We start from the raw sequence: 25,728 nt of genomic DNA on the forward strand, positions 1-25,728 counted from the left end.
AGGGCAACTGTCAAGGGGCAGGGCTACCCATACAACCCTCAACAGCTCACCAAAACTCAGTAAGTGGCCTTCCACCTGAAATAATTTCACACCTCTGATCTAATACCTGAATTGAAGAGGGTTAATTTTTCACACAATTGACTATTTTAAAAGCACTCTGTAGCCATATATGTGTCAGCACAGCTGTAAAGCACTTTCAGCAGTGCGATCACACAAAAATGTAACTTGTGTAAGCACCCAAGATTTCAAATGTAAGACTTCCTTCTTCAGGTGTTTCATCATAGGGAGGCAAATACAACATTGTGAAAAACAGGAGAAGGGATGAGGCGAGAAAAATTCTTAGGGGTAGCAGATGCATAATTAGCAGAAGAAAAGAAGTCTATTACGGATAGATCAAGGCCTGCCCAAAAGGAGGAGGTTTAGTCTCACCTTCCCTGTGTAAGAAGAATTGAGGAGCTGGATATATGAGAGTGAGGAATTTGCTCCTAATGGTGTGCATCTATGTCTCTTTTATAGTTTTTTCTGTGCATTCTGGTGCACAGTTGCTGTTTTATTTCACCCATGTAGATGTCATAAAGGTGCTTAGTGCATTGGATCAGGTATGTTACATTTTGGGAAAGGCATGCATTGGAATCATCAGAATCCATAATGCGTCTAACACCTTCTGGATCCTGATGGAATGAACTCACAGAAAAAAATATAAAATTTCTCAAAAATCAACCACTTCCTCTCTGACCTCACTATCCTTGTGGTCAAGGGCAATCTACCTAACACCATTCAAAGGCAAATTTAGGAACAAAAATTCATAAACTGACTGGACCCTAAAGAACCAGATAACGCACCGATATTGGTTTTATGGCACATTATATTCTTTCCACATAGGAAATGTGAGAATGACCCTCCTCCATTCTGGTAGGTTTGATCTCCCAACAATCAGCTTTTCTGCTACTAAGTGTATACCTGCTACCCTTGAGAATTTCTCTCACCCCATCCCCTCTCCTGTTTTTCACTATGCTGGTGCCATAATCTTGAATTTGAAAGCTTTTTTAACTTTATCCCAACTACAGTTAGTCCAATAAAAGATAGCACCTTAGAACCCTTGCCTCTTACACAATGTCCAGACCATCACAGCTACAACATGACTCTTACACTACTGTAGCTGAGAAACGTGATTTTCAGTTGTCTTCTCACTCATTTGCCATCAAAGATTGTCAACAGTATAAAATTGATACAGCACATGTGTAAAACTTATGAAATACCACCTTTTGCAATGGTAGTTAGCAATTATGTTCTAGAGTTACCACCCTTATACAGAGAAATGATATAAGGAACTTCAAAGTCTCTAGCCCTGAATGTAAGTCACCTTCATGTCACTTGCATTATTTTTCCCACCTCTGCAAAACGGCCATTTTTTATTACATCAGCATATATGTGGATAGCCCAAAATTTAGGGGACAATTATTTAAATAATTGTTGGGGATACATTATTAAAAAAAAGGAACAAAACAAAAAAAAAACTGCAAGGGAAGAATTCTGTTTAATCGGAGAAATCCATTTTGTATCTACTTAGCATATTCAAGGTCCCTTTGCATGTAAAAGGCTATGGACTTTGCACTGAAGTGACTCTCTCAGGGCTGCTTCATAAGCAGAATCTGATGGGAGTCAAATGGAACAAAAGGGAGACACACCAGAAAAATCTAGCCAGATTTTCATTTTTCTATATAAAATGAAATTACGTTCTCATATCCCAAATTCTTCATGGTATGTCAAATTCTTATTTTTACTAGAAGGTTGTAGTGGAAAACATCTGGATTGTTTTACTCCAATATCAAGAATTAGACTGCTTTAACTTTCATAGCCTAACATCTGCCTGAAATCTAGTGATAAATTATAGGCCTGTGTGAAGTGGCTAGTATTCGCTTTGGATTTGGCCAATTAGGGGGACAGTGATTTGATTTGGTGATTTGCACTGTCCTGGACCGATTTGGCCAAATCTGAATCAGCGATTCGGCTGCTTCGGAGAACTTTGAATCAATTTGGGCCTTTTTATTGGTCCCGATTTGATTGGATTTGGAGATTTGGTCACCAGATCAGGCCAAATCTCCTCCAATTCAAATCAGCACCCGAAGTTTGCACAACCCCAATAGACTACTATATTAGAAACTGATATATGTTGTACTGTATAAGATAGCAAGTGTAATTTAAACAATTTAATGTGTATAAGACATTCATATTGAAAGCAAGTGAGACTAGGTTTTCATTTTGTTTATCCATTGTCTGGAAAGCAGTCTTCCAGAAGTGGTGTAAATAAATAAATAAAAGATAATTTAGCATAGGGGTGGGCAGTCTGACCTGCAGGCTGGATCAGGCCTGTGGCAGACTCCATTTCCCAGCGACCCCTGCCTGTGTTGTTGCGGCTAGTTTCCATGGACACCCCAGCAGCAGTGGGGCTTTGACAGCACAGGAACAGGGTTTCTATGGAGACCAGCCCCAGCAGTGCTGGCAGGGCAGGGAGCTGCTGCAGGGCTGGGATCTTGCAGCAGTGATGTGGTCTGGCACCAGAGAACAGTGCTGCTACAGAACTGTGATCTGCTGCCCGCATGCCCCAGGCAAATCGTAGCTCTGCCCTGCGCTATCACAACCACAAGATCTGAGCCCCAGCCCCAGAGCAGCTCCTCAGCCAGCCGTGTACCCTGCCAGCTCTGCCGGGGCTGGTCTCCATGGAAACCCTGGTCTCACACTGTCACAGTCCTGCTACTGCTGTGGTCTCCATGGAATGTGGCTGCAGTGACGTGGGCACAGGCTGCTGGAAATGGGAGTATGGCCACCGGCTGGATCCACTATTTTGCCCATTCCTGATTTCCTGCTTAAAGTGTATACTTTAAAAAACCCACGAGGAAACAAAACTTATTCCTAAGTAGGGGAAGACTGTGTAAGATTAGAGAGGGAAGACTGACCTGGTGGTAAAGGACACGCTTTTCCAGTATACTTGAAGGCTGCTACTAAAGTTTTGTAACATTTCAGCTTCCATTAAACGATTTTGTATTCAGGTTTTATCTTTATAAAGATGTGATTCTATACATATAAAAACTCTAGCATAGTGGTTCTCAGCCTTTTCTGGACCAGGACTCATTTGTAAACATCAATGGCCAGTCCTGACCCAGCGCCCTCCACGCCCAGCCTGTTGCCCCCTCACCTCCAGCCCCCCCCAGTGTGTGCGGAAGGCGGGGCTGTAAGCAGCCCCTTGCAGCCTAGAACTCTGCCAGTCAGGAAGGGACAAACCAGAGTTTCCCATGTTTTTATTCTTCAGAAACGAATCTGTTTTTAAAGGTTTTTTTTGTAATCCTTTCAAATACTCTGGCAACCCAGATTGAGAAATACTGCTCTATGACAGCAAAAGCACAATGAGCTGATAGGAAAAGGGCAGAACAAGTGGCATTGACTAACAGTTGCCTGAAGGCATGACAGTGGGCTGTGAAAGGTATTAGAATGCCTACTTACCAAAATGCAATGTTCATTTAAGACAGGGGTTTTCAACCTTTTTTAACAAGTGTACCCCTTCTGCCTCATAGCTTCAGCTCATGTACTGCTTTATATTTTTGTCTTGTTTTTAAGGCAGGGGGGAGGGGGCAAAATTAAGGCCCCCCCGGTGTGAGGAGGGGAGCCAGGGCAGAAGTAGGACAGAGCTGTGACAGCAGCTCATTTGGGAGGTGGGAGGGGAGAGATCCCACCACTATGTGCACCCCAGAAGAAGCCTGGGGCATGTGTGACCCCCAGGTATGTGTGCAGGGTGGAGGCAGCTACCGTTGCAGTCCGGACTCTGCACTCCGCTGCTGCTGTCCCAAGAGCCGTGCGATGCCATGTGCCTGCTGCCACCAGGTGGGCAGGGGATATACATAAATGCAGATGCAGTTTTCCCCACCACCACCCAGATGTGTGGGGGGAGGGGTCAGGGGAAAAGGGGAAGGGCTGGAGGAAGGGGGCCAGATCCAGACCCCCAGTGTAGGGGGGAGTGGGACAGCGGCAAATGAGGCCTGGGCTGGGCCATGGCAGCCCAATGGCACATCCAGGGGCATGGCAGGGTGAGGGGGTCCCACTGCTGCATGCACTGTGGGGGAAACAAGAGGGGGCATGTGCCCCCCTGATGTGTATAGGATGAGGGTGGGCTGGGCTCTGCTCTGTCTCTGCACCTCGTTGCTGCTACTTCGAGACTGGTGCAATGCCGGGCTGCTCCCCGCCCAGTGACAGGATGCACTTGGCTGTCACACTGTGCTCAAAGCAAGCAGCAGCACCACGACACAGAGGGTCTGAATGGCAGGGGGCAAGGGGAAGTATTCTGTACCTGCTCCTAGGAGCAGGGCTGAGGGGAGGAGGGTGGCAAGGGCAGCAGCACCCCTCTGTGGACTGCCACCCCTCACTGCCACTGTGCCCTACTTTCCCATGGCCGGTTGACCACACAGCTCTCTAGGCTGCTAATGGGCCTTGCCCCCGGCCAAAGACATGCCATGAGCCTTGCCCTCGGCCAGTGACATGACACCCAACAGCAGCTCATAAAGTTGCACGTGCAACTGGCCATGCAAAAGCAGCATGAGGCAGTGGCTACCGTGTGCAAACCCCTCCGGTGAAGATGGGCAGTGCCTGGGAGGCTCACAGAGGTGAACTGATACCCTCAACCCCCTGGCCCTGCTCCTGAGAACAAGCACAGGAACACACTATTCCCCCTGCCCCCACTGTTGAGACCCTTGCAGCTCTGCAGGAAAGGGGTGGCTGCAGTGCCTCCTCACTGTCAGCTATTGGCTGAGGGCATTTGGGGCCAATCAGAAAAGTGAGCCGAGGTGGGGGGTGGGGAGGTGCCACAATGTGCCCCATGTTGCTGGCAGCACCCAGCATGCCCCTCCCCCTCCCCTGGGTAAGTGGCAAAGTGTGGAAATGGAGTGGGGGGGACACCGCTGCCACATCCCGGGGCATGCTCCATCCACACCCACCTGTACCCCCTATGCCCTTTCTAAGTAGCCCACGGGGTATGTGTACTCTTGGCTGACAACCCGATTTAAGACATAGTGACAAAAAAATTTTTAAAAAAATGCAGTTTAAGCATTCTGCTGAGTGTTTTCATAAACATCTTGCTCCTCTGGAATTTGGGGCTGATTTTCACAGAAATAGGGAAAAAAAGTTTGAAAGGACCTCAGGTGATCAACAAGTCCAACTCCTACTCAAAGCAAGATTATTGCTAACTAAACCATTTCATCCAAGTGCTTGTGTAATCTGCTTTTTAACTTCCAATGATGGAGACTCCAGAACCCTTTGGGTAATCTATTCCAGTGTTTAATGCTAACCTAAGAGTTCAAACGTTCCTTGTAGTATGCATCCTAAATTCCACATTACAGAAAATTGTTAAATCTTGTTCTGAAATCTTTGCAACATTATAAAGGCATGAAAACAGTCTAGAACTATTCTCTTTATAACAACCACTCATGTATTTAAGGACTGTTATCAAATCCCCCTCAAGTTTTCTCTTTTTCAGACTAAATAATCCCAATTGTTCCAATCTTTGATTTGTGTAATGTGTAACCTTATTTTGACCCATTTTAGAATCCAAGAGGAGATAATTATTGCTCATCCTGAGTACTGTGTTAAAAATAAGTTAATTAGTTTGTGCAGCTAATACACTGGATATATGAACAGTGCTTCAATTTTTTTTTCTGGTTGTATTTAGCTAATTTGACCAACATGACTGTGGCTTTAAAACTATAACAAAAAACTGAAACAAAGAACTCCCAAAACCAATTCCTTCCCCGCCCCCAATTCAGTTACCAAACAAATTCATGTGTCTGGTTACTAAAATTTAGATACAAGAAAGCATATGGAAATTAGCTGGTTTTTAAGAGTGGGAGAAAACACCTCTCAGCATAAACGCTTTTGCAGTCACTAAGAGTTTCAGTTCTTTTTGTTCACCTGGTGAGACTTATTTGAAAGACTATGAAAGTGAAGGCTACCTACACTCTTTTGTTTAAACAGGCTGTTTCCAAAATGCCTACTCACTGCTTTATTCTATTGTTTCAAGCCCACATACTCTGCTCAGAAATACGCACAGTAGCTCAGCAAGTGTATTGAAAAGTGTTCTTTGAAAACTTAAAATGTATGTCATCCTAATCTTCCCTACATACCTCTATGTATAAGGATTAAGGAACATAACAAATAATCCATCTTAAATTCAAATTAAAACATTTTGAAAGAAATACAAATGAAAGGAAACTTGATTGCTTCTTGCACGCTGGATCTGCAAGGTCGAGTGAGTGGCAGCAGCATGGCAGTTAACACAGCCATTGGCCCTCCCCGTCCCACCCTCCCCATTGCCAATATGTCTATTGGGCCTCTGTAGCTGGAAATTTGCTGACAGACCCCATCCCAAATTTACTGGCACCTCAATCAGTCCCATGGGAACCCCAGTTCCAAACTTTAGTTTCTAGCACTTCTGGTTCAATAACAGACCAAGACTAGTAATTTACACCAAACCCCTGTTTTAGCTGTTCTTAAATTATTACTGGCTCCTGCTTTATTGACTTTGCTTAGCAGAGTCATTTTCGCTACTCAAAGGACCACAAAGTGTTGAGATGCAGAAGAAATGGAGCTGCTGACATCAACAACAGAAACATGCTACCAACCATAAGTTAAAACACTAGTTTTTATTTCATTTGGTGGTAGGGAGGGGAGATGGACTATATAAAGAGTTCTCCTCCTCAGCCCTGTTTTCAGACAGAAAGCAGCATATCAGCATGCTCAAGGCAGAAAACAATTTGCTCTCAAATCTGCAAATGCTGATTCTGACTAGTCACAACAGGTCATAAATCAAGTACAGGGTAACATATGGTCCACGAATAAAAGAAAGATGTAAAATACACCAGCATTTTACTATGAAAAAAAAAGGAAATGCCTCATTGCTGAAAAGAGACAGACCGTCACAAAATGAAGAGCAAGAAATAATTTATTAGAGATTTAACAAGCAGGCTAACATATATTTTTCATGTAAGTCTTCTGATAGACTGTGGTTGGTTTAAAAGCATTTTAAAAGAACATAAGTATGTTCTGTTTTAAATGCATTTGAAATGTTACTACGCACTGTTCCATGCTCCTGTTGAACACACTGCTTCTTCCCACAGCTGGATAGCACTTGAAAGATATGGAACACAAAAGGGACCTGGAACATTATAAAGGCATGTTAAAAGTATATATGATGAGAAAATAACTGTTATTTTCTGACAAGTAGACAGGAAAGTTGGAAAAAATATTCAGAAGATTAGTGACTCATTTCTGGAACAGCTAAGTTAAACTTGCTATATACAGTACATATTATGGTTTGTATTTGATTAAAAATGTTAAATCACAATACAGTAGCAATATGGAATTTACAAGAAAATATAAATCACTATCCACAAACATTACCAAACCTGGAAAACAATCCGAGATGACAAATAGATAACAACGGATAATACAAATTCAGCTTCTCTCTGTATTAATTCATTGTGAGATATTACTAAATTTTCTGTTCTTTAAGGGAGAAACTGAAAGAATAAACTTGCTGCATATTTCCTCCCATGATTTTGGATAAAACTAATCATTAAACAATACTTAAAAACGCAGAAGCAAGGTATCTTTTTTACAACTATTTATAATCAATCTGAAATAAATTCTAACAGCATGATACTGAGAGATTAACAAAAGAAAAGAAAAAAAGAGTAGGGCCAGATTCTCAGCTGGTGTAAATTAGCATAGCTGCACCTAAATCAATGGAATAATTTCAGTTTATACCAGCTGAAAATCTGGACCATGAAATAAAAAGTTTTATGAAGTTTGAGAAGGAGCAGGAAGGAAAGGCCACATTTTGAGAACAGAAATCTATCGTGCGTCTCTTTAAATAAACAACTGACTCTGCACTAACTTGTTCCTTGAAAAAAAATCCCTTAAAATTTTAAGTTATTTGTATTACCAGATGTTCAAAACTGTTAAAAAAAACCCAAAACAACAGAATTCCTCCCTGAATCTATGCTAGAAGAAAACTGAGGTATTTGTTATGGAAAACATTGTACAAAAAAGGATACAACAAGAAAGGATACACTCTGCATGACAGTATTACTGCAGTATTTACGCAGGAATGTTTCTAAAGAAGAACAGCAGAATGTGGTTTAATTTTACTTGATTCTCAGTATTGTATTTACATAACTTTATACTACCTATCAATAGCACGAATGCCTTTTTGACAAGAAACTAGTTTTTGATCTCTTATCTCCAAAATTTAGGAGCACTTGTGTATGTACCAAAACTGACTCCTCACTCAGAAACAAGGAATACTCTTAATTACTTCAGGGTTTGTTCAGACAATGCCAAAATGTTCTGCCATGAATCAGTTCTCTGATGTTTACACGTTTGTATTTTAGAGGGTGTTTTTTTTAATTTCCAACAGTTCCCCAAGCTACTATAGCTTCAATGCAGTCTTTCAGGGTTACTTTTTCCACAGCGAAAGCTGGTGACCTATGCAACATCAACTTTTTCTATATAGCTAAGATCCCATACATCTGACATTTTATTAATATCAAATTTTGGCATCCAGCTATTCATAAAAATATTAGCTAGTATGACAGCTAACATATTGCGGTCAATAAAATCAGGGGGTGGGCATTTTTATTCTTTTGGAAAACTCATGCGTTACAGAATAGTCATAAAAGGAGACAGTAACACCTGGAATAATTACTGTCAGTTAAATTTAGCTATTGTCAATATTTAGTTTTAAAACATGATTAACACTAGTGACAGTAACTAATTTTCAAGTGTGCCATGAAAAAAATGCATTAATCAGTTTAAAAGTCCAACATATGCAATATTTAAGATTCACATTTTACAGTTTTGGTTATATATTTCAGTTGTGTCAGGGCTATCCAACTAGCAGCCTCTGGGCTGCATGCAGCTGTGAGGGGTTAATGTGCATCTCCTGGGCTCTCACCCAGTTACTGTTCCCTGCCATCCCTCCAGCTGCAGCATGTTACATGGTACAGCCCATCATGCTGGTACAGCCTGTGGTCCAGCATGCCTGCCAAGTACAGTGTGGCAGGGATGCCATGGCAGGGGAACTTGTGATGAGGCAGCCTCCAGGGTGTGTAACCCCTAGTTGGACAGCTCTGAGTAATGTTATAAAATCTACTTTTCAAACTGAATCGTTTGATCCTTGCAGATCCATATTTCTTATCATAAAGGTGTATCATATTTTTCATCAAACTGATTTACATTTTGGGCATGCATATGCCACCCCAGTAGCATGCCAAGGATTGTAGAGGTATGCTGCTCTGCGCATGCTACCTCCTGAAATAGGTAATGCTTATCAAAGCACCCATACCCTTTGGTTCCTGGTGAGCACAGAAAAAAAAAAAAAAATCAAATAAAAATAGGGTCCAGGGCCACTATTTGTAGACAAATTGAGATCATTCAATCTTAAGGATAGTTAGCCCTCCAACTTTACTGCCATTTTGAAATGGCCTACTGTCTTTATACAACAGAAGATCCCAGAACACAAACCACAACACTGAAGAAGCTGTTTTGATCACAACTCAAGTTTTAAGACTTTTACTCGGCTAACTGCAATTTTAATCCATTTGAATTGAGAATAAGTCTCTCAGAAGTTTGACAGCTATGAATTAATTATAAATACATAATGAATGACTGAAGTCCTTTTTTGTAACTTGAATGTTAAATAAAATGTATATTTAGTGAATTGGAAATAGGACTTTTCATACAAAAAAAAAGTTTGGAAGCCTACAATTTCACTATAATATATAAAAGTTCAATGTTTACCAATAAGGGTCTCCAATATCCATTTAAATATATTTTTTTGGACTCATCATGATATCGGAAATAATCTTAAAAAGGGTTTATGCCCCAAAGGAAAAGTTTATTTGTGCCTTTGTCCATATTAGAATTAAGCCAAGTTTTATTTTTATCTTTCTAATAATGAATATACATATAAATATCTGTTAGCAGCATTTACTTTTAATCTGAACAAATTAAATTTCTAACATTAAGTGTGACCAAAAGCCCAAACTGCACATTATCTCTGTAATGCCCAAACCACAAGATTCTAAAGGAATCCAATAAAAAAGTTGCATATATTACATAAATATGACCTCCAATGGATATTATTATTAGTATTTTAATAAATACCATTCCAATTACAGTAACATCAAAAGTCACAAAACCATAACTTTAACCAAACATCCTGTAAACTTTGCATTAGAAACAAGAAATTATTTTATCTTTATGGTCTGTCAGTTGGCCTAAATCAGTTTGACTATTTTTGATCTGCTTGCAGATATTTAAAAAAACAAACAACCAACCAAAAAATGCTCTTTAATTTAAGCAGAGTGCTCCCATCCTGAGCTGCACACATGCCCAGAAGAGGTAATGCCTCAGTTGGACCCAGCTCGCCTCACATCTGTAAAGATCAGGTGCTTTAGTGGGGCTTTTTTGACACTCATCTAATAGCTGATTGAATCCTCTTTAGCTAAAAGCGCCAAAAGTCCTGCTGAAGTGCCCAATCTATACAAATGTTGTAGAGCTGGGTCAAAATAATGCGCTGTGCCTTCCAGTAAAGCATGTTTGGTTGTCTTTCCAAGACTGCAAGCAGCCATACATACTATATTGTTTGTATATCATATTGCAATTTGACTGCACTCATTTGAAGTAGGGCAACTTGAGAAGAAGTAGATGCAATGCTGGTATATTCAGCTAATGCTTCAGTATTCAAGCCCTAAAACCTTACGTATGGTAAGAAAGGCAGGATAAGGTGCACCTTGTAACTGAATGTAGTTTCTCTATAAGGTGCACTCTTATCCTGCGCCTTCTTACCCCGCCTTCTGTCTGAATTCAGACTAATATGGCTAAATACCTCTCTAAGCTAGGAAACAGCACCATATTTAATAACATATTAAAACAATAACTGCTGCTTGTGGAACAATCCACAAATATATTTTTAAATGTAAATGTCCTCAACCGTAATAAAGTGTCTTGACATCAGGTGAACCAAAACATTTCCTGACAAAATGTTAGATTCTAGCTTTCACAAAGCTTCTATGCAGCAGCGCACAGAACCCATATCCCAAATGCAGAATTACCAAAGCAAGGACTCCCTTAGAGATGTCATCAGGAAAAATGAAATACTGTTATATGAGGTTACTGTACCAAAGCAGTAACTTCAACAAGCATATAGACCTACTAGGTTATGATCTGAAGAATTAAACTGAAGGCAGTCCTGGTCTCTTTTCAATGCCACAAATCCCTGACAAACTGCAGGGTCCGTGGTCACGTATTTCTTTAAAACTATTTTAATTGTTTGCTGGTTTGAGTGGGAAAAAAAGAATTCAATAATTAGCAGGAATGCTAGGAGTTGAGTACTGGAACATGGTTAGCATGCTTCTAAAGGAAGAGGCAGAAGGTTAACCAAGCAAGACTGACAAGTCTCACTTTATATACCAGCTTACCAGTAAATGGAAACAGAGTGACATTTTATTCTTTCCGGTAATCTACAGGTCCAGATTTAGTCGTCTGTGGGTGCAGACAGAAGTGACAATTTTTCGCTCAACCTGACCACAGAAAGAGATTGAGGACCCCACAATGGGGAACAGAGTGGGACTGGGGCAGGTGTTACCTAGCCAGAGTGGGCTGTGGGACAGCCATGAGTGGCTCATTCGGGTGGGGTGGGGGGGGATGGGAAGGGGACACACTGCTCCTACTGCTGCATGCACCCCTGGGGGAAACACAGGGGGTGTGTGCCCCCAGATGGGTGTGGGGTGAAGGCAGGCTGCCGTGGCAGGCTGGGCACAGGGGTGGCACTGGGGTCTTTCCCGTGGTGCAGGGGGGAGGGTCGGCCTGGGCTTGTGCTCACGGTGAGCGGCAATGGTGCTGGGAGGGAGGTTACAGGGGGGCTGTGGTGAATTCCAGGGTGGCTGTAGCCTACCCCGTAGCACCCCTCCCAGCACTGCCGTTGCCCACCCTGAGCACAGCCCTGGCTCAACTCCTCCACTGGGAAGAGCCCAGTGCCACCCCTGACCTCAGTCCACAGCAGCAGCATGACTTCACCCTGCGCGCAAATCTGGTGAGCACATGCCCCCTGGTGCCTCCCCCAGGGGCTGCACACAGCAGCGGGAACCACACCCCACCCTGTGGATGAGCTGCTTGTAGCTCTGTTCCATGCTCCACCCAGGCAACTTCTACTCCTGCCCCAGGCCCACTCCTTCCCTTGCCACAGGGCCCTCTGTCGGCCCCTGCAATACCCCTTCTCTCCCTCCCTCTACCGCCCAACAGACTTAGCAGCTAAATGCTACTCTCCAAGCTGCTGGGCTGCATATTGGCAATTGGATCAGTATTGGCTGACATGACTTTTTAACAATCGGCCAAAATCAGGTTTTGGCTGACTCCATTTTGGGGCATTTAAGACTGCTACATATCCAGAAGGGGCATGCATACAGGCCTTGGCTACTTGTCATACACAGTTAACCTTGTGCACTGTGTTACACAACCATAAACAGAATGCCAACCTGTGTGGAAGTGACATTTCTGGCAGTTAGATAACCAAAATGTCATGTAAATGCCAGGATGACTAAATCTACACATGCTGATGACTAAAGGAACAGACAACTGTTCAAAGGGCCTTATGTAAGGAAAATGTTTCTTTGTAGTCTCAAACTGTTCCGTTTTCTTTCTCACTAAAAACTACTTACCCTATTATTCTATTTTTTTCTTTTCCCTTCATTGGAGTCTTGCTTTGGTCTAGCAGATCGAGCAAATTGCTAAGCTTCTGTTAAGGATTCTAAGTTGAAGTGCAAGTAGAAATTATTAGCAAGAAACCAGAATCAAATTATAGCACAGAAATGTTAATCCTCTAAAATATAAATAATTTTTTAGAGAATAAACCTATCTTAAAAGACTCTTACTGGCTGGAGTCTCTCCATGGCAACTCTCTCTACACACAGCCATCCCCTTCCCCCTTAAGGCACCACGTGGGGGAAAAAGAGAAATCATCTTGGTCTGAGTGCACCAAGAGTACTCGTATGTTGGGAAGGGAGGGGAACAGGATGGATGGGTTGGGACAGGGTGGGGTAAGATAGGCTAGTGATACAGTGGTATTTTTACCTGTTTCCCAGTACAACAATCTCTTCCTCTGGTCGCTTCTGCAAATGATTTATCACTGGTGTCTCTCTTAAAATACTCTCTGAATTTGAATTTCTGTTACATTACATGATTTTATCTGAATCTAAAGGCTGAACAGGAACAATCCCCCAACTACAACCTATAGTTGTACTGTAAAGACAAAGTTGTAGAGACCAAATCACAATTTTCCATAATCCCTGATTCTGCAGACACTTACAAATAAAGTTAAGCAAATGTGTGAGTAACTATACTGAAATGAACAGGGCAATTAACACTTAAGTCAAGCATATAAGTGTTTAGAAGACAGGAGTGCTAATTAATAATAAAGACACATAAGGGAAGATTTTTATTATAAACCTTAAGTCCCTAGACAATTACTTCCCTATTGCAAACTGAAAGTCCACCTAATATTTTTCAATGATATGACTCTTTTATGTCAGATAAAAAATAAAAACTCTCTTTTTAATAAGAGATGCATGTTTTTTCCATAATCATTAAACTAAAAACCTCAAGAGCCAGGAAACTAAGTCTTGGGAACTGCCCTAAATTTAAAAACTAATATAAAAGTACTTGGCAAAAGGATACAACCACCATAGGTTTTTCAAACAAAACAAATCCATTTGCTTCCTTTAAAGCCTTAGTAGCTGCTTTTTCATTTGGAAGTCCAATAAAAGCTTGTCCTTTCATGCGGCCTTCTTTCATCAAGCGTATATCAAACCTAGAAAGAAAGAAAGAAAGAATTTAGCTCTGAGCCACTCCTCATACCTGCCTATATTTCAAATGTATGTAAATATAACAAACTATGGAATGAAAGAAGATGGCAGTAATACCTAAACTATAGAAATATGAGACTCTATCAAATACCACCAATTCCTTGTTCTGGAAAAAATACAGTGGTCTAGGCAAACAGGAATTCATTGCATCACTGAAACAAATATTAAGTACATACACAAACAACTCACTTAAGAAATGTCTAGCACCATCTATGATTTCACAGTCACTACAATTCCACGTTTTGGCCGATTTATCCTGACATTAGTGACAGTAACCTAAAGCACAGTATTAGAGTCTTAGCAACAGAGTCATTCCATTTGTAGCTGGCAGGCATGTGTCCATAGTGTTTAATCAAAAGGTTAATAGATGATAATGGTTCTATAAGGCTTTATAATCAATGGATTACTCAATATTTGTGCTATGCATAAATGAAAGTTTACCTATCGAAGAAAACACAATGTTTACGGTAATAGGAATTGCAGCTCAATATGAGATAGATTTAAGCTTTTTGTATTGAAGTATGATTATGAAAGTGTTTTCATCATCTATTACATTTTTACAAAACACTCTCCTACTCAAAGCAAGAATATATTTTCTAATGAGCCTGATTTTCTCTTACAAAAACTAGAAGCAGAAAAAAAAAAGAGTAAATATAACTATCTTCAACTGTAGCTGTAAAATTTGGGATGCAACTTAAATTTATTAAGCAACAAAAAAACTTACATATTTCGTTCAGTTTCTGACTGAAAATCAATGTATCTTCCAAAAATAAACTTGAGGTCCTGGAATTCAAAATATGCTTAGATAAGTAAAGATAGCGAACAAGATAAAACCAATGTAACATCTTGGGGCGCATACACTTGTTACCTATACCTTATCTACATTTAAGCAGCTCACTAAGCCATGTGAATGCAGATCAGAAGCAGCAGAGAAGCTAGAGTAAGTAACTCAGGGTGGGAGGTGGAGTTGGGTGGGATCGGAGGGGCTAGCAGGTCCACAGGGAACTCTGTCCAGAGGCTGGGAGCTAAAAATAGCCCAGTCAGGGGCAGGAGGTAGGAATAGCCAGTCTCAGGGCTGGGCAAAAGGATGGGCTTTCCTAGCCCCAAGGCTGTGCTCTGAACGCATAGACATTCACTAGATCGGGCTAACCCATTTCTGATCTTAGTTCACCTCCTCAGAATTAATTCTGATCAGGCCTGTAATTTTTTGCCAAATTTAACTTCCCTTATTAGGCATGATTAGGCAGCTGCATTTAAACGTAATTTCCATACATACCCTTGATAAATTTTTACTTACCTTTTCTTGAACTTGTCTAGCTAAATTCTTCACATAAATCCTGCAATTTGGATCACCTGGTTCATAATTTTTGAAAACAGAAAGTCTTTCCATTTCTTGAATGAGGCAAGAAGATAAAAAAAAAAAAATCAACAATCTTCATGCTTGATACATTGATATTTTTGTACAGTGCAACAAAAATATAATTTAAGGATGCTTCTAAGTATAATAGTACTGAAATGTACCCCACACTTTAAAACAAAACAAAAAAAATACATGTTTAAATAATTGATTTATGTAACACAATTTGCTATTCATTAAAAGATTATTTAATCTCAGGATACCTTCTCTAGAAAGCCTGCTTTTTTCTAGTTCCCTTCTAGAAATAAATTCTGATGGCATATCTTCTTCATCATCATCTTCGGTTGCCATTTTATCATCTGAGCTAGGAGCTGGGAAGATCTTGCCAAACCCTGCATTGCTGATTTCTTCTGTGGTTACAAGATCTAAACATTGAATACAATATTATATAAATAGTTTGTAAACATATACATGTTGAAATGAGAAGGAACACACTTTTTATGGAGAGGGTCTGAATATAGCAGACATTTAGTACACATGTAATCAGTATACATTTTTTGCATATCCTTGAAAAACAGTCTGCCCTAAATCCCTACTTGACAGAAGACATCTGTTCCATGTAATGCTCCAAGATTTACTTTGTTAGAGATAATACTTTCCAGAAAACAGCAAAGGCACACACGGAGCCAGGTACAGACACCATTCTCTCTCTGGCCACCACTGGCATTATTGTGTTTGTAAAGTTTTTTGCTTTGTTCTGTAAAGATATCTAAAGGAACTTCATAAAAACTAAAATATTGGGAAATATAGAGTTAAGGACAATGCCATAAGAAATGTTCCTGCTGCAGCACTATAAAAAGTAATGGCGTATATTAGTGAAGCACATCTAGGGGGCATTCCATATGAGGAGTAGAAACCACAAAAAGGCTGTTTTTGTCCAGTCTAAAAAAAGTAGTATAATCACACACTAAAAATACCCTCAAATGTTGTTATTCCCCACTTGACTTAAATGCTGTAAGATTAAAAAAAAAAGAAAGCAAGCCCATAATCCACTTTCAGTAAACACAGACATAATGTTTTCTAGTGCTAAGCATCCTAGAATTTTAAAATGTTGCCAATCCAGCATTCTAACACTAAATCCTTGGGGGGAGGGAAGATCTGCAAGTGGCATTTTAAATTTATTTGATATCGATGAACCTGTGAAATCCTTAAAGGAAATTCACACTTTATTAAGCAAAATGTAAATCACTAATTGTCATTTGACACAATGTAAAACAATATTGAACTTGATTGTTGTTCAAGTGCTAAAATGTTTCAAACTGCATAACAGAAGAATTTAAAGGGTTAGCTTTCTTACCATTGCTTTGTTCTCTCTCCAAGCTTTTCTGAAGAACAGTTGGGATGTCTGCAGTAATATGAAACTCTATTTTTTTATGGCCTACAGGTTGGGGTTGTTCAAACACATCTGAAGGTGATAGTGCAGGGTGCAAATTACTGTTTAAAATAATAACATGTTAATCATTTAAAAACTAAACTGTTATTCCAAAGTAATGGGTTAAAGAATATATAATGCAGTAGTATAAGAGTCTTAATTCTAATTTAGTTTCTTAATATACCAAGTTTTGGGGGTGTTGGTTGTAGCTGTGTTGGTCTAAGGACATAGGCAAACCAGGTTCTTTTGGTAAATGTGCTATCTTTTATTAGACCAACTGAATAGATGGAAAAACTGTTCTTTACAAGCTTTTGGGCACAAGTATCTTTTCTTCAGGCATATGGAGAGTATGCTGGTGTTTGTGTACTCTCTAAAGTTAAATACAAGCTTAAGCCAATATGCAAAATGAAGGTCTGCAAACACGCAAATGTGGCAGGGAAGATCAGGAGGATAGGAGTTAATGAGTGAGACAGGTAGGTGACGAGGTGGAGGGACACAACACACAAAAGAGGGGGATGCTGACCGGTAATAAAGTGTAGCTGGTCAAATGAAGAGACATTACCTGGGATTATCGGATTGCAGGCAGGTGCCATAAATCCCATGTCTATATTTAGTCCACAATTTTTTTTTTTGTATCCAAGAGATTTATGAAGTGAAGTTCATAGGCTAAGTATAAACAGTATTAACCTCATACATCCGATGTGCTCAGGACCGAGCACATGCCGGAAATTTGAAAATGCCAGATTTTTTAAACTGGCACAGCATTTAGTCCCAGAGCAATGGTCACACATGGAGGCGGCAGTGCAGGGTGATGAATGGCAGCGGCTGCTGCTACATGCAAGCTTCCCCCCTCCACATCCGAGAGGGCAGAGCATAGTGGCCACCGGTCCCGAAGCAATGGGGGGGGAGGGGGGTGGCAGATTTTTGATAATGCCAGATTTTTGATATCCGGATTTATGAGGTTATCTCGTATTTTTTTTCTAAGTGTGCAGGGAGAAATATACATTGCTTTTGCAAAGCAAACATATTTAACAGTAAATCATAATGAAATATGTATAAAATCGGAGAAGTCAAGGCATTTAAACAAAAGGCGATTGTTCTGTGTATCTACAGCTACTAGAAATGGCCCAACTCTCAAATTCAGGCTCACACTTCAACTTTGGCTGTGATATGGATCTGTGAATGATCTGGAGTTTTGTAAAAGTTTATTTCAGACTAGGGCACTTTAATCAGTTGGCAGAAATAAAGGAGAAATAGGGATTTGACTATAGCAACTTTCCCAGTACAGGAATTATAACTATGACACTAACTTGATATCAGACCAGCTTCAAGTCTAGCAGCTCTTAAAGTAAGATGCAAATGTCATCTGTTCAGACACTTGTTTAAATCAGCAGGACCTATTTCAGGCCATTACCCTGAAGCAGGACTCTGCACATTAGATGTTTTAAGGTGTAAGAATTACTGTTGAATAGTCAAAGAGCAGAGGTGTAACTGGTCGGTTTCTGCCTTGCAGCACTGGAATGGATGCCAGGGGTCAAGGCTCCAGGCATGAAGAACAAGGGCAGGACACCGCCACTTGCAACAGCCATGTCTCCCATTGTGGCTGACAAAGGAACTCCTGATACTGCAGAGCAAGAGCTTCAAGTCTCCCTGCTTCCATTCTAGCACCCTGCCTATACTGAATGACCTGACTACCCACCCTTAGTTACACTACTAACATGGGGAATGTCTTATAGTCACTCCTTTTACTCAGCACAAGAAAAGCATTAAAAAAATGATCATATCATACAAACCTGTGGGAAGCCGGTGGGGGGAAATTCAGTAAGTCTTTAATTTTTCGCTTTTTTCTCACACCACGCCTCTTTGTGGTTATTGGTCTTTTAGGTTGAAGTGTTGCTAGTTCCATTAATTTTGTTATTCTAAATTTTTAACGTAATAAAAACATCCAAAATAATTAAATTTCATCTTAATTATGTATTATTAAGGTAGTTTGTGCACATTTAAAATACTAATTTCCATCCAAACGCAGCGTGACAAAACCCATATTTAAAAAAAAGTCCTACTACTGAATAAAAATAAAATTAAGAAACTGAATAACTGTACAATAAACTTTTAAACTGCTTAAATGTATATAAATACACAATAGCCTCATTAAACAAAAACAGCATAAAATCCAATGTATAGACTAAATTTGACTGGAAATCAATATGCCTAAGTTACAAAATATAATAAAAATGAACACTTGTTTTAGGGAAGTAATTTTAAAAATGTACAAATGCTAAACAAGATTAAAGCAATTAAAAGTGACTTTCAAAATCACTATCAATCACCTCTGTATCCTACAAATGTGAAGTTTTAACTAAATGTCTCTTGCACATTACTTATATTAATTTAATAATGCTACTTTGTAAAACAGTTTAAAACTAATCTGGTAATAGTAATCATAGAAATATAAAAGTCTCATTAATAAATTATGACTTGAAAAAAAATAAACTATTCAAACAAACCTAATTAGAAACTATTTTAATGTTACTTAAGTGCTAAACTTGGTCATTCAAGTAATTTAAACTTTTTTGGGGGTTGGAGGCAACAGATGGAAGGCAACCAATGTTTTTATAAACTATACTAAGGCTTAGCTATGTGTATGCGGTACATCATACATAATCCATTTCTGGCATTAGAAGTCAGACAACCCTACATACTGGCTTCACTGCGGGGCAACAGGTAGAGAAAGTTCAGCTTTTCATAATTATCACAGAGTTAAGCAGTAATCTAAAATCCAAAACCAAATTTCACCAAGACAAAAGGAGAACACATGCATCATATTCAACTGACAAATCCATGAGGATGACTACTCAGAGCTAGGGTGGTTGGAAATCTAGCATCTCAAGTCTCAGACCATAAACTAGATTATCTACATCTTGCCAATAAACAAAGATTCTTCTGAATCAGTTTTGGAAAGGACTGGAAGAATACAAATATAAGAAAGCCAGTAGAATACAAATATAAGAAAGCCAGTAATGACAGTTTGGCCTATGTAAGCACTTTCTTCTTTATGCTGACTGAACCCTAAAAGTGCTCTCTGCCTTGGAAAATATATTAAGACCATAACTTCTTTAAAACTGTCTGGCAAAACCAGAAGAATAGATGAGGAGCTTCTGATCACACAAGGTTGGGACATATGTAACACCTATGCCAGTGTTACTGAAGCTTAAACCTGAAGTCAGACTTAAACCTGAAGAAATCTATTAAACAGGTTTCAAAGCTTCCAGGAAAGGTGCAGAAGTGTATCTAAAAAATCAAGTATTGTTGTGAGCTGCTTTAGTGTTTCAAGTGGACATCAATCATTCCATGACATGGGTCTGATTGATCCTCAAGGCATCCCACACTTCATCATTCACCTCCACTACTGCTGTAACTGGACACTCTAACCCATGGCCAGAACTCTACTACCCTTTCCCCCAACCTGCTTTTTTGTTGCCACTTTTTTTAATCAATGAATTCCCTTGCACTGCTTGTTCAATAAAAACGATCTTTCTAAGAGCCAGCTGTGTCCTCACTCCCTATCTGACATGGCCCCTCATGCCACCCCACCCTGCTTCTAGGCATCTCAAGTCAGAGGTGGGTCAAGTGCAAGCTATGAACTTTACTGAACTTGTTTAGGAGAAAAGCAGAAAAAAACCCTGTAAATGCTCCTAGTTAAAGGTCACCTACCCAAAGTGTAGGTACAAGCACTCTCCCCACTAACTGCAGCCTAAGAATCATCCTGTGCTGGGTGCTTACTCCCATCCCTGCTAGAGCCACAGCACTTCAACATCTATAAGGTACCTGTTCTACCTAGGATGCTAAAATATAGCACATGCGTGGACCCCTCTACCCTGCGACAATTGTGAACCAGTTCCCAACCAGTCACACTTTGGAATAGTTTAACTGTTATGCGTGTCCGCACTCACAAGTGATGCTTCTGGAGGCCAGGAGATGCAAAGACTGATTTCTGCTGGACTGGAATATTAAGGGAAAAAAGCTTACGAAAAAGTCTTTTACTGACTATAGTTACAAACCTCTTTTTTTCCGCTTCATCACTTTCATATTCTGATTCTTCACCGCTAGTTACTTGATCTTCCTCCTCGTCAGGCAAAGGAGGTTCCTCGGGAGGCAGTGGTGGGATTGGGGGAGGTGGCGCAGGCACTGGCAAATATTCTTCATACTAATCAGAAAAGGGAAAGAAAGAAATATTGTAGCTTTTAGTTACTGACCTTTAGAAAACTCACTCAAAACTCTAAGATACTAGCAAAATGCTACTCTCCTCAAACTGAAATGAGGAAAGAACACTAATTGAAGCATTTCACAAAATAAGGGGAAATGACCAGCTTCTCTGAGATTACTTTTTCATTCAGAGTGCTATGGCCTTGCAAAAAGGGATATGGTACAAACACATGGCAAGGAGCCAGAGGATCCAAAATTCAAACTTTAGTTCTTTACTCTGAATTTCTTCTGGTTTTGGACAAGCCACAAATTCTCTATTTCTTAAAACAATGGGTAACAGCTTGCAACAGGTATGGTGAGGATTACTTATCAATTACAAAGACAAAATCTATACTAGAATAGTGTGATAATCAGTTTTCCTTGAAAATAAACCCATACCTGATGTTGGGAATCTTGATGCACTTCACAGTAAAGAACACAACAACTTGAATGAACCAAAGGAGGACAGTATCACATGGTGCTAAAGTCAAAATAAAATGAAGACACTGAAGTGTCTTGTAGATGCTGCTCAGAAAAGAGGACTAGGCATTTCCAACTGTTACCAATTTTAATCCAAGAACACACATAATTTTCAATTCTGTAGAACTCAAGCACAGGGTAATAATTCCCAGAATACGCCACCTGAGTTCTCTGGGCAACGTGACCCTGTATATCAGCTATCCACCAAATGGTCAGCATGAACAGATATGATATGTCAATTCAAGTTGAGTGCACCTATACCGGGGTGGGCAATTATTTTGGGTGGAGGGCCACCTACTGAGTTTTGGCAAGCCATTGAGGGCTGACAGGCAGTCAGGGGCAGATAAATAATCATTTTCTAAATGTCTTATGGGCCCTGTGGGCTGGATAGAACGGCCTAGCAGGCTGCATCCAGAACACAGGCCGCATTTTGCCCAACCCTGACCTATGCCCTACCCTTAGGTAGTAGGAATTACAGTAGATCCCTTCCTATCTTAACTTGTGGGCTATGTCAGAAGAGGGCAGGGAGCAAAAACTGAATTAGGAAAAGGCAACTCAGATATCCTGGCAGCAGAAGTAGAAGCAATGGAGGAGTGGCTATTGGGCAGAACCCCACAAGCTGAGCTGGGTGTTAAGCTCTCAAAAGCCACCAGTTGGAAAGCCCTGGATTGTGGCAGTCCTCCTCTCATCTGATTCACAGCAGCAAAGAAACAGTCTTCATCACCAAAACCAGTCCTGCGGCAAAGCAAGTAAAACCCAGAAACTCCATATAATCACATCAGTAGTTTGAATTTCATTCATATTCTCGATGAATGCACAGATCAAAGTATGAGCAGGTCAAAGAACATCTCATGTTTTAGTTACTCAGTGAACCAACAGGGGAAGGACTCTAACTACATTTAATTTTTCTTTTGATTACTAAAGATATTGCCCCCACTGCTATAATCTCTGTTACTCTTAATGTTCTGAAGTTATGGTCAACAGTTTTATTTCTGATACTGTTAAGGTAACCTCATTTCATTTCTGAAAGACAACAGACATATACAACTTAACTTGGATACCAAACTAAGCCCTTCAATGACTAGCAAAAAATCAGCAGCTGAAACAAAAACAGAATTTCACAAGACATGGCAGACACATTCATTTAACATACCAGGAAAGAGGTGTAAACATACAAAAATTTACCATTGGAGGTCGAGCTGTAATTGGTCCAAATGGTGGGGGTAGGTTCATTTTATTCATAAGATGAAGCACCTCAAATAATAAAAATTAAGATATTTTCTTCAGATACAGCTTTCTTAGTGCAATGATTTCTCTGTAATAAGTTTTTAGCATTCCACATAATAAATGACACAACTCAAAACATATACATTTTTACAACAGTTATGTTCGTCAACTATAAATATGGTATCAGTATAAACTATCTGTAATCTTCACTCCCTATTCCACTAGAATTGGAACAAACTAAGATGTTCCTCGATGTTGGTCCTTCAAGCTGCTCTGCCTAATTTTATAGCATTGAGCGTCTTGAACGTTTACTGCCAGTTTTACTGAGACAACAACCATTACTAAATATACAAATGCTGCAGGTTTGTTGAGTAAGATGCTCTTCTTTGGTTATTTCCAAGCAGAAGTGCACTTGCAAGCTCTTTCAGTAATAAAAAGTTATTACTGAAGCAATTTGGGTTTGCTTCATTTGGTTTTGGTTTGTTCATGGCAAGTTAGGGTTTTTTGTTTGTTTTTTGGGTTTTTGTTTTTACATTTTGGACACATTGCCCAGTAGTTGAGAGAGAGGGGTGTTCACAACGTTTTTAAGAATAGGTTAGCCCAGGAGGATACTGATAGGGATGATCTTGCTTGAGCATGAAGCTGGACCAGACAATCTCCTGAGATACCTTCCAGCCCTACTTTTCTATGATACCAATCTTTGCCAATATTAAATTATTCATAATCCTACGCACTAGAAGTTTTGGCAGGTTTTAATCAACATAGGTCTGTTGAAGTAAGAGCTGTGTTAATTTACATCATGTGAAAACCTGACCCTATATAAACTTCATCTTCCGAAGTCAATATGCTGCTGTTAGAAAAAAACCCAAACAAACAGATGAAGTGTGCTAGCCAATGAATGCAAGCAGGTAACATCTGAAAGTGGTTATACCAAACCAGAGCAGAAGACTAGCTCAGAACAAATTTAAACTGTTGAGTATTAGAGTCAAACAATTACAAAGGTCATATGGAGTGGAATTTTCATTGCCATTAAAACTAAATTCATTTCTGGTCAGTCAAGTATTTTTATGTTTATCCTAACTATTTCATAGTAAAGAATAAATATTTGGAACACTGTGGCACTGGAAAATTAAAACATAAATATACGAAGAAGCTACAGCAATGCTGATTTGTAGGCCCATTGTAAACATAAGGGCTATCCAACTGGCAGCATGGGGGCTGCACATAATCTGCAAATGGTTAATATGCAACCCGTGGGACTTAGCAGCAGCCTCTCCCACTGCTGCACAGCTGGATAGACCCCAGGGGTTCATGCAATGCCTGTGGAGCCTGCATGGCAGGGGTGGAGGGATCATGTGGTGCCAATTCAGCCTGCACAGTAAGAGGGCCTACATGCTGCTGGTGAAGATTGTGTGGTAGGGGGATCCCATATGTAGGTCTGCACAACATGGGCTAAAGGTAACAGACTGTCATGTTACATCTTGACCTAGGCTTCATCTTTGTAGCAATGACGCAAGTCAAACACACACAGTAATAAGTAGGGCTGTGCAAAGCTTCGGTAGTCAATTTGATATGGAGATTTAGCTCGATCAGCTGCCCAATCCCTGAATCCAAATTGAACCAGAAACCTCCAAATCAATTTGGACAGATTTGGGGCTGATTTGGAGATTCAACCATAGGCTACACAGGTTTCCCCTTTATAATGTAACAAATAGGGACAGGTTCCCAAGGTGGTGAAGGAGGGAGGGAGGCTGGGACTCGGGAAAGGGCAAGGGGAGGGGTGCTGTTCCCAGGACTGCACCATGCTACATCTGTCCCCACTCACCCCAGCTCCTGGGCTGTGCCACGCTGTGGTGCAGGCAGTTAGTGTTGGCTGCTCCCAGGGTCACTGAGGCAGGGGCTGGGGGAGTAGCAGCAAGCGGAGCCCCGGGTGGTGCAGGATGCAGCACAGCATGTCTTCAACTTCACCTAGCCCCTGCTGCAGTGGCCCCAGAAGCGACCAGCATAAGTTGCAACAGGAATTGTCAGTAGGTGCAGGGGAGGGGACAGGGCACACCTCTTGCTGTTCCGTGCCTCTCAGGAGGGCTGTGGGCTAGGGGGATGTGTTAGGCTCTTCCTGGTGGCACTCTTGCCCAGATCTGCATGTGGGATGACACCAGGCTGCTGCTGCAGGCTGGGGCCGGCAGTGGCACTGGGCTGATTCTTCCTGGTGCTTGGGGAGTGCACGCTGAGCATGTGGAACAGCCCAGTGAGCAGCCTACGCCAGCTGCCTTCAGCTGCTGGGCTGTACCCTCCAGGGCTCTGCTTGTCCCCACTCATCCCAGCTCCTAATGCAGCAGACCCAGGAACAGCCGACACTACCTGCCTACACCACAGCACAGTGCAGCCCAGGAACTGGGGTGAGTGGGGACAAGTGGAGCCCCGGGGGGTATGAGGCACGGTGCAGCTCAGTGGCTGCAGGCCACTGGCATTGGCTGCTCCCAAAGCAGCTGCAGCAGGGGCTGGGGTGACTGGGGCCCTGACCCCACGGCCCTTCCCCCTCCCACCACAGACTTACTTGCTGGGGGGCGGGGGTGTGCCCATGCCAATCGCATAAGAGTGAATTTACCTTGCATATAGCACATTTTGGGTATAAAAAGAGTCATTGCAAAGGAGTGAATTTGCATATACATAATTTGCATAAATCAAAGGAAAACCTGTAGGGAAAAACTCTGCTAGGTGTAAAGTGGCTTAGCCCCAAAGTATAACCAAATATGGGAAAACTGTATTAGATATGTACTCTGGTTACACAAAGAAACTTCAGACTTCTCCAAAACTCAAGAGAAAAGAAGGACCTACCTACCCAAAGTCCCCAAGGGAACAGAGAAAAAAGCCTGGCCAGTGGACATGTTTTCCCCTTGAATCCAAGGCTATATAGGCAGTGTCTTTATTCATGCAAATAAATCTTTGTGTATCTTAATAAAGTTTTCCAGTTGTGACCAGAACAGTCTCAATGGTCATCAGCTCACTCTCAATCCAGT

At 40.8% G+C, this 25,728-nt stretch overlaps 2 protein-coding genes across 6 annotated transcripts in view; both read right to left on the bottom strand.

The window, feature by feature from the left end:
• Positions 1–7,258, bottom strand: part of LOC149864211 (pancreatic alpha-amylase-like) — a 29,747-nt gene extending 22,489 nt beyond the window's left edge. The window contains exon 1 of the mRNA XM_090048837.1: positions 7,121–7,258. Coding sequence (XP_089904963.1) covers positions 7,121–7,207 — 87 coding nt within the window. The 5' untranslated portion in view covers positions 7,208–7,258. The remainder of the gene's footprint in view (positions 1–7,120) is intronic.
• The window catches only part of RNPC3 (RNA binding region (RNP1, RRM) containing 3), a 33,229-nt gene continuing 14,468 nt past the window's right edge, over positions 6,968–25,728 (bottom strand). For 2 of the 5 annotated variants that reach the window (XM_090048832.1, XM_090048836.1), the window contains exons 6-15: positions 22,667–22,735; positions 20,818–20,963; positions 18,550–18,675; positions 16,682–16,818; positions 15,588–15,749; positions 15,265–15,359; positions 14,692–14,750; positions 13,780–13,912; positions 12,765–12,833; positions 6,968–8,158 (exon numbers count right to left, since the gene is read on the bottom strand). In XM_090048832.1, coding sequence (XP_089904958.1) covers positions 12,774–12,833; positions 13,780–13,912; positions 14,692–14,750; positions 15,265–15,359; positions 15,588–15,749; positions 16,682–16,818; positions 18,550–18,675; positions 20,818–20,963; positions 22,667–22,735 — 987 coding nt within the window. In that variant the 3' untranslated portion in view covers positions 6,968–8,158; positions 12,765–12,773. Of the gene's footprint in view, positions 8,159–12,764; positions 12,834–13,779; positions 13,913–14,691; positions 14,751–15,264; positions 15,360–15,587; positions 15,750–16,681; positions 16,819–18,549; positions 18,676–20,817; positions 20,964–22,666; positions 22,736–25,728 lie in introns of those variants that run through there. The other 3 variants (XM_090048833.1, XM_090048835.1, XR_016442571.1) reach the window with 3 other exon arrangements.

Source organism: Crocodylus siamensis, chromosome 5 (genome assembly GCF_052110815.1).
Source record: "Crocodylus siamensis isolate JL-2025a chromosome 5, ASM5211081v1, whole genome shotgun sequence".
Classification (NCBI taxonomy): Eukaryota; Metazoa; Chordata; order Crocodylia; family Crocodylidae; genus Crocodylus; species Crocodylus siamensis.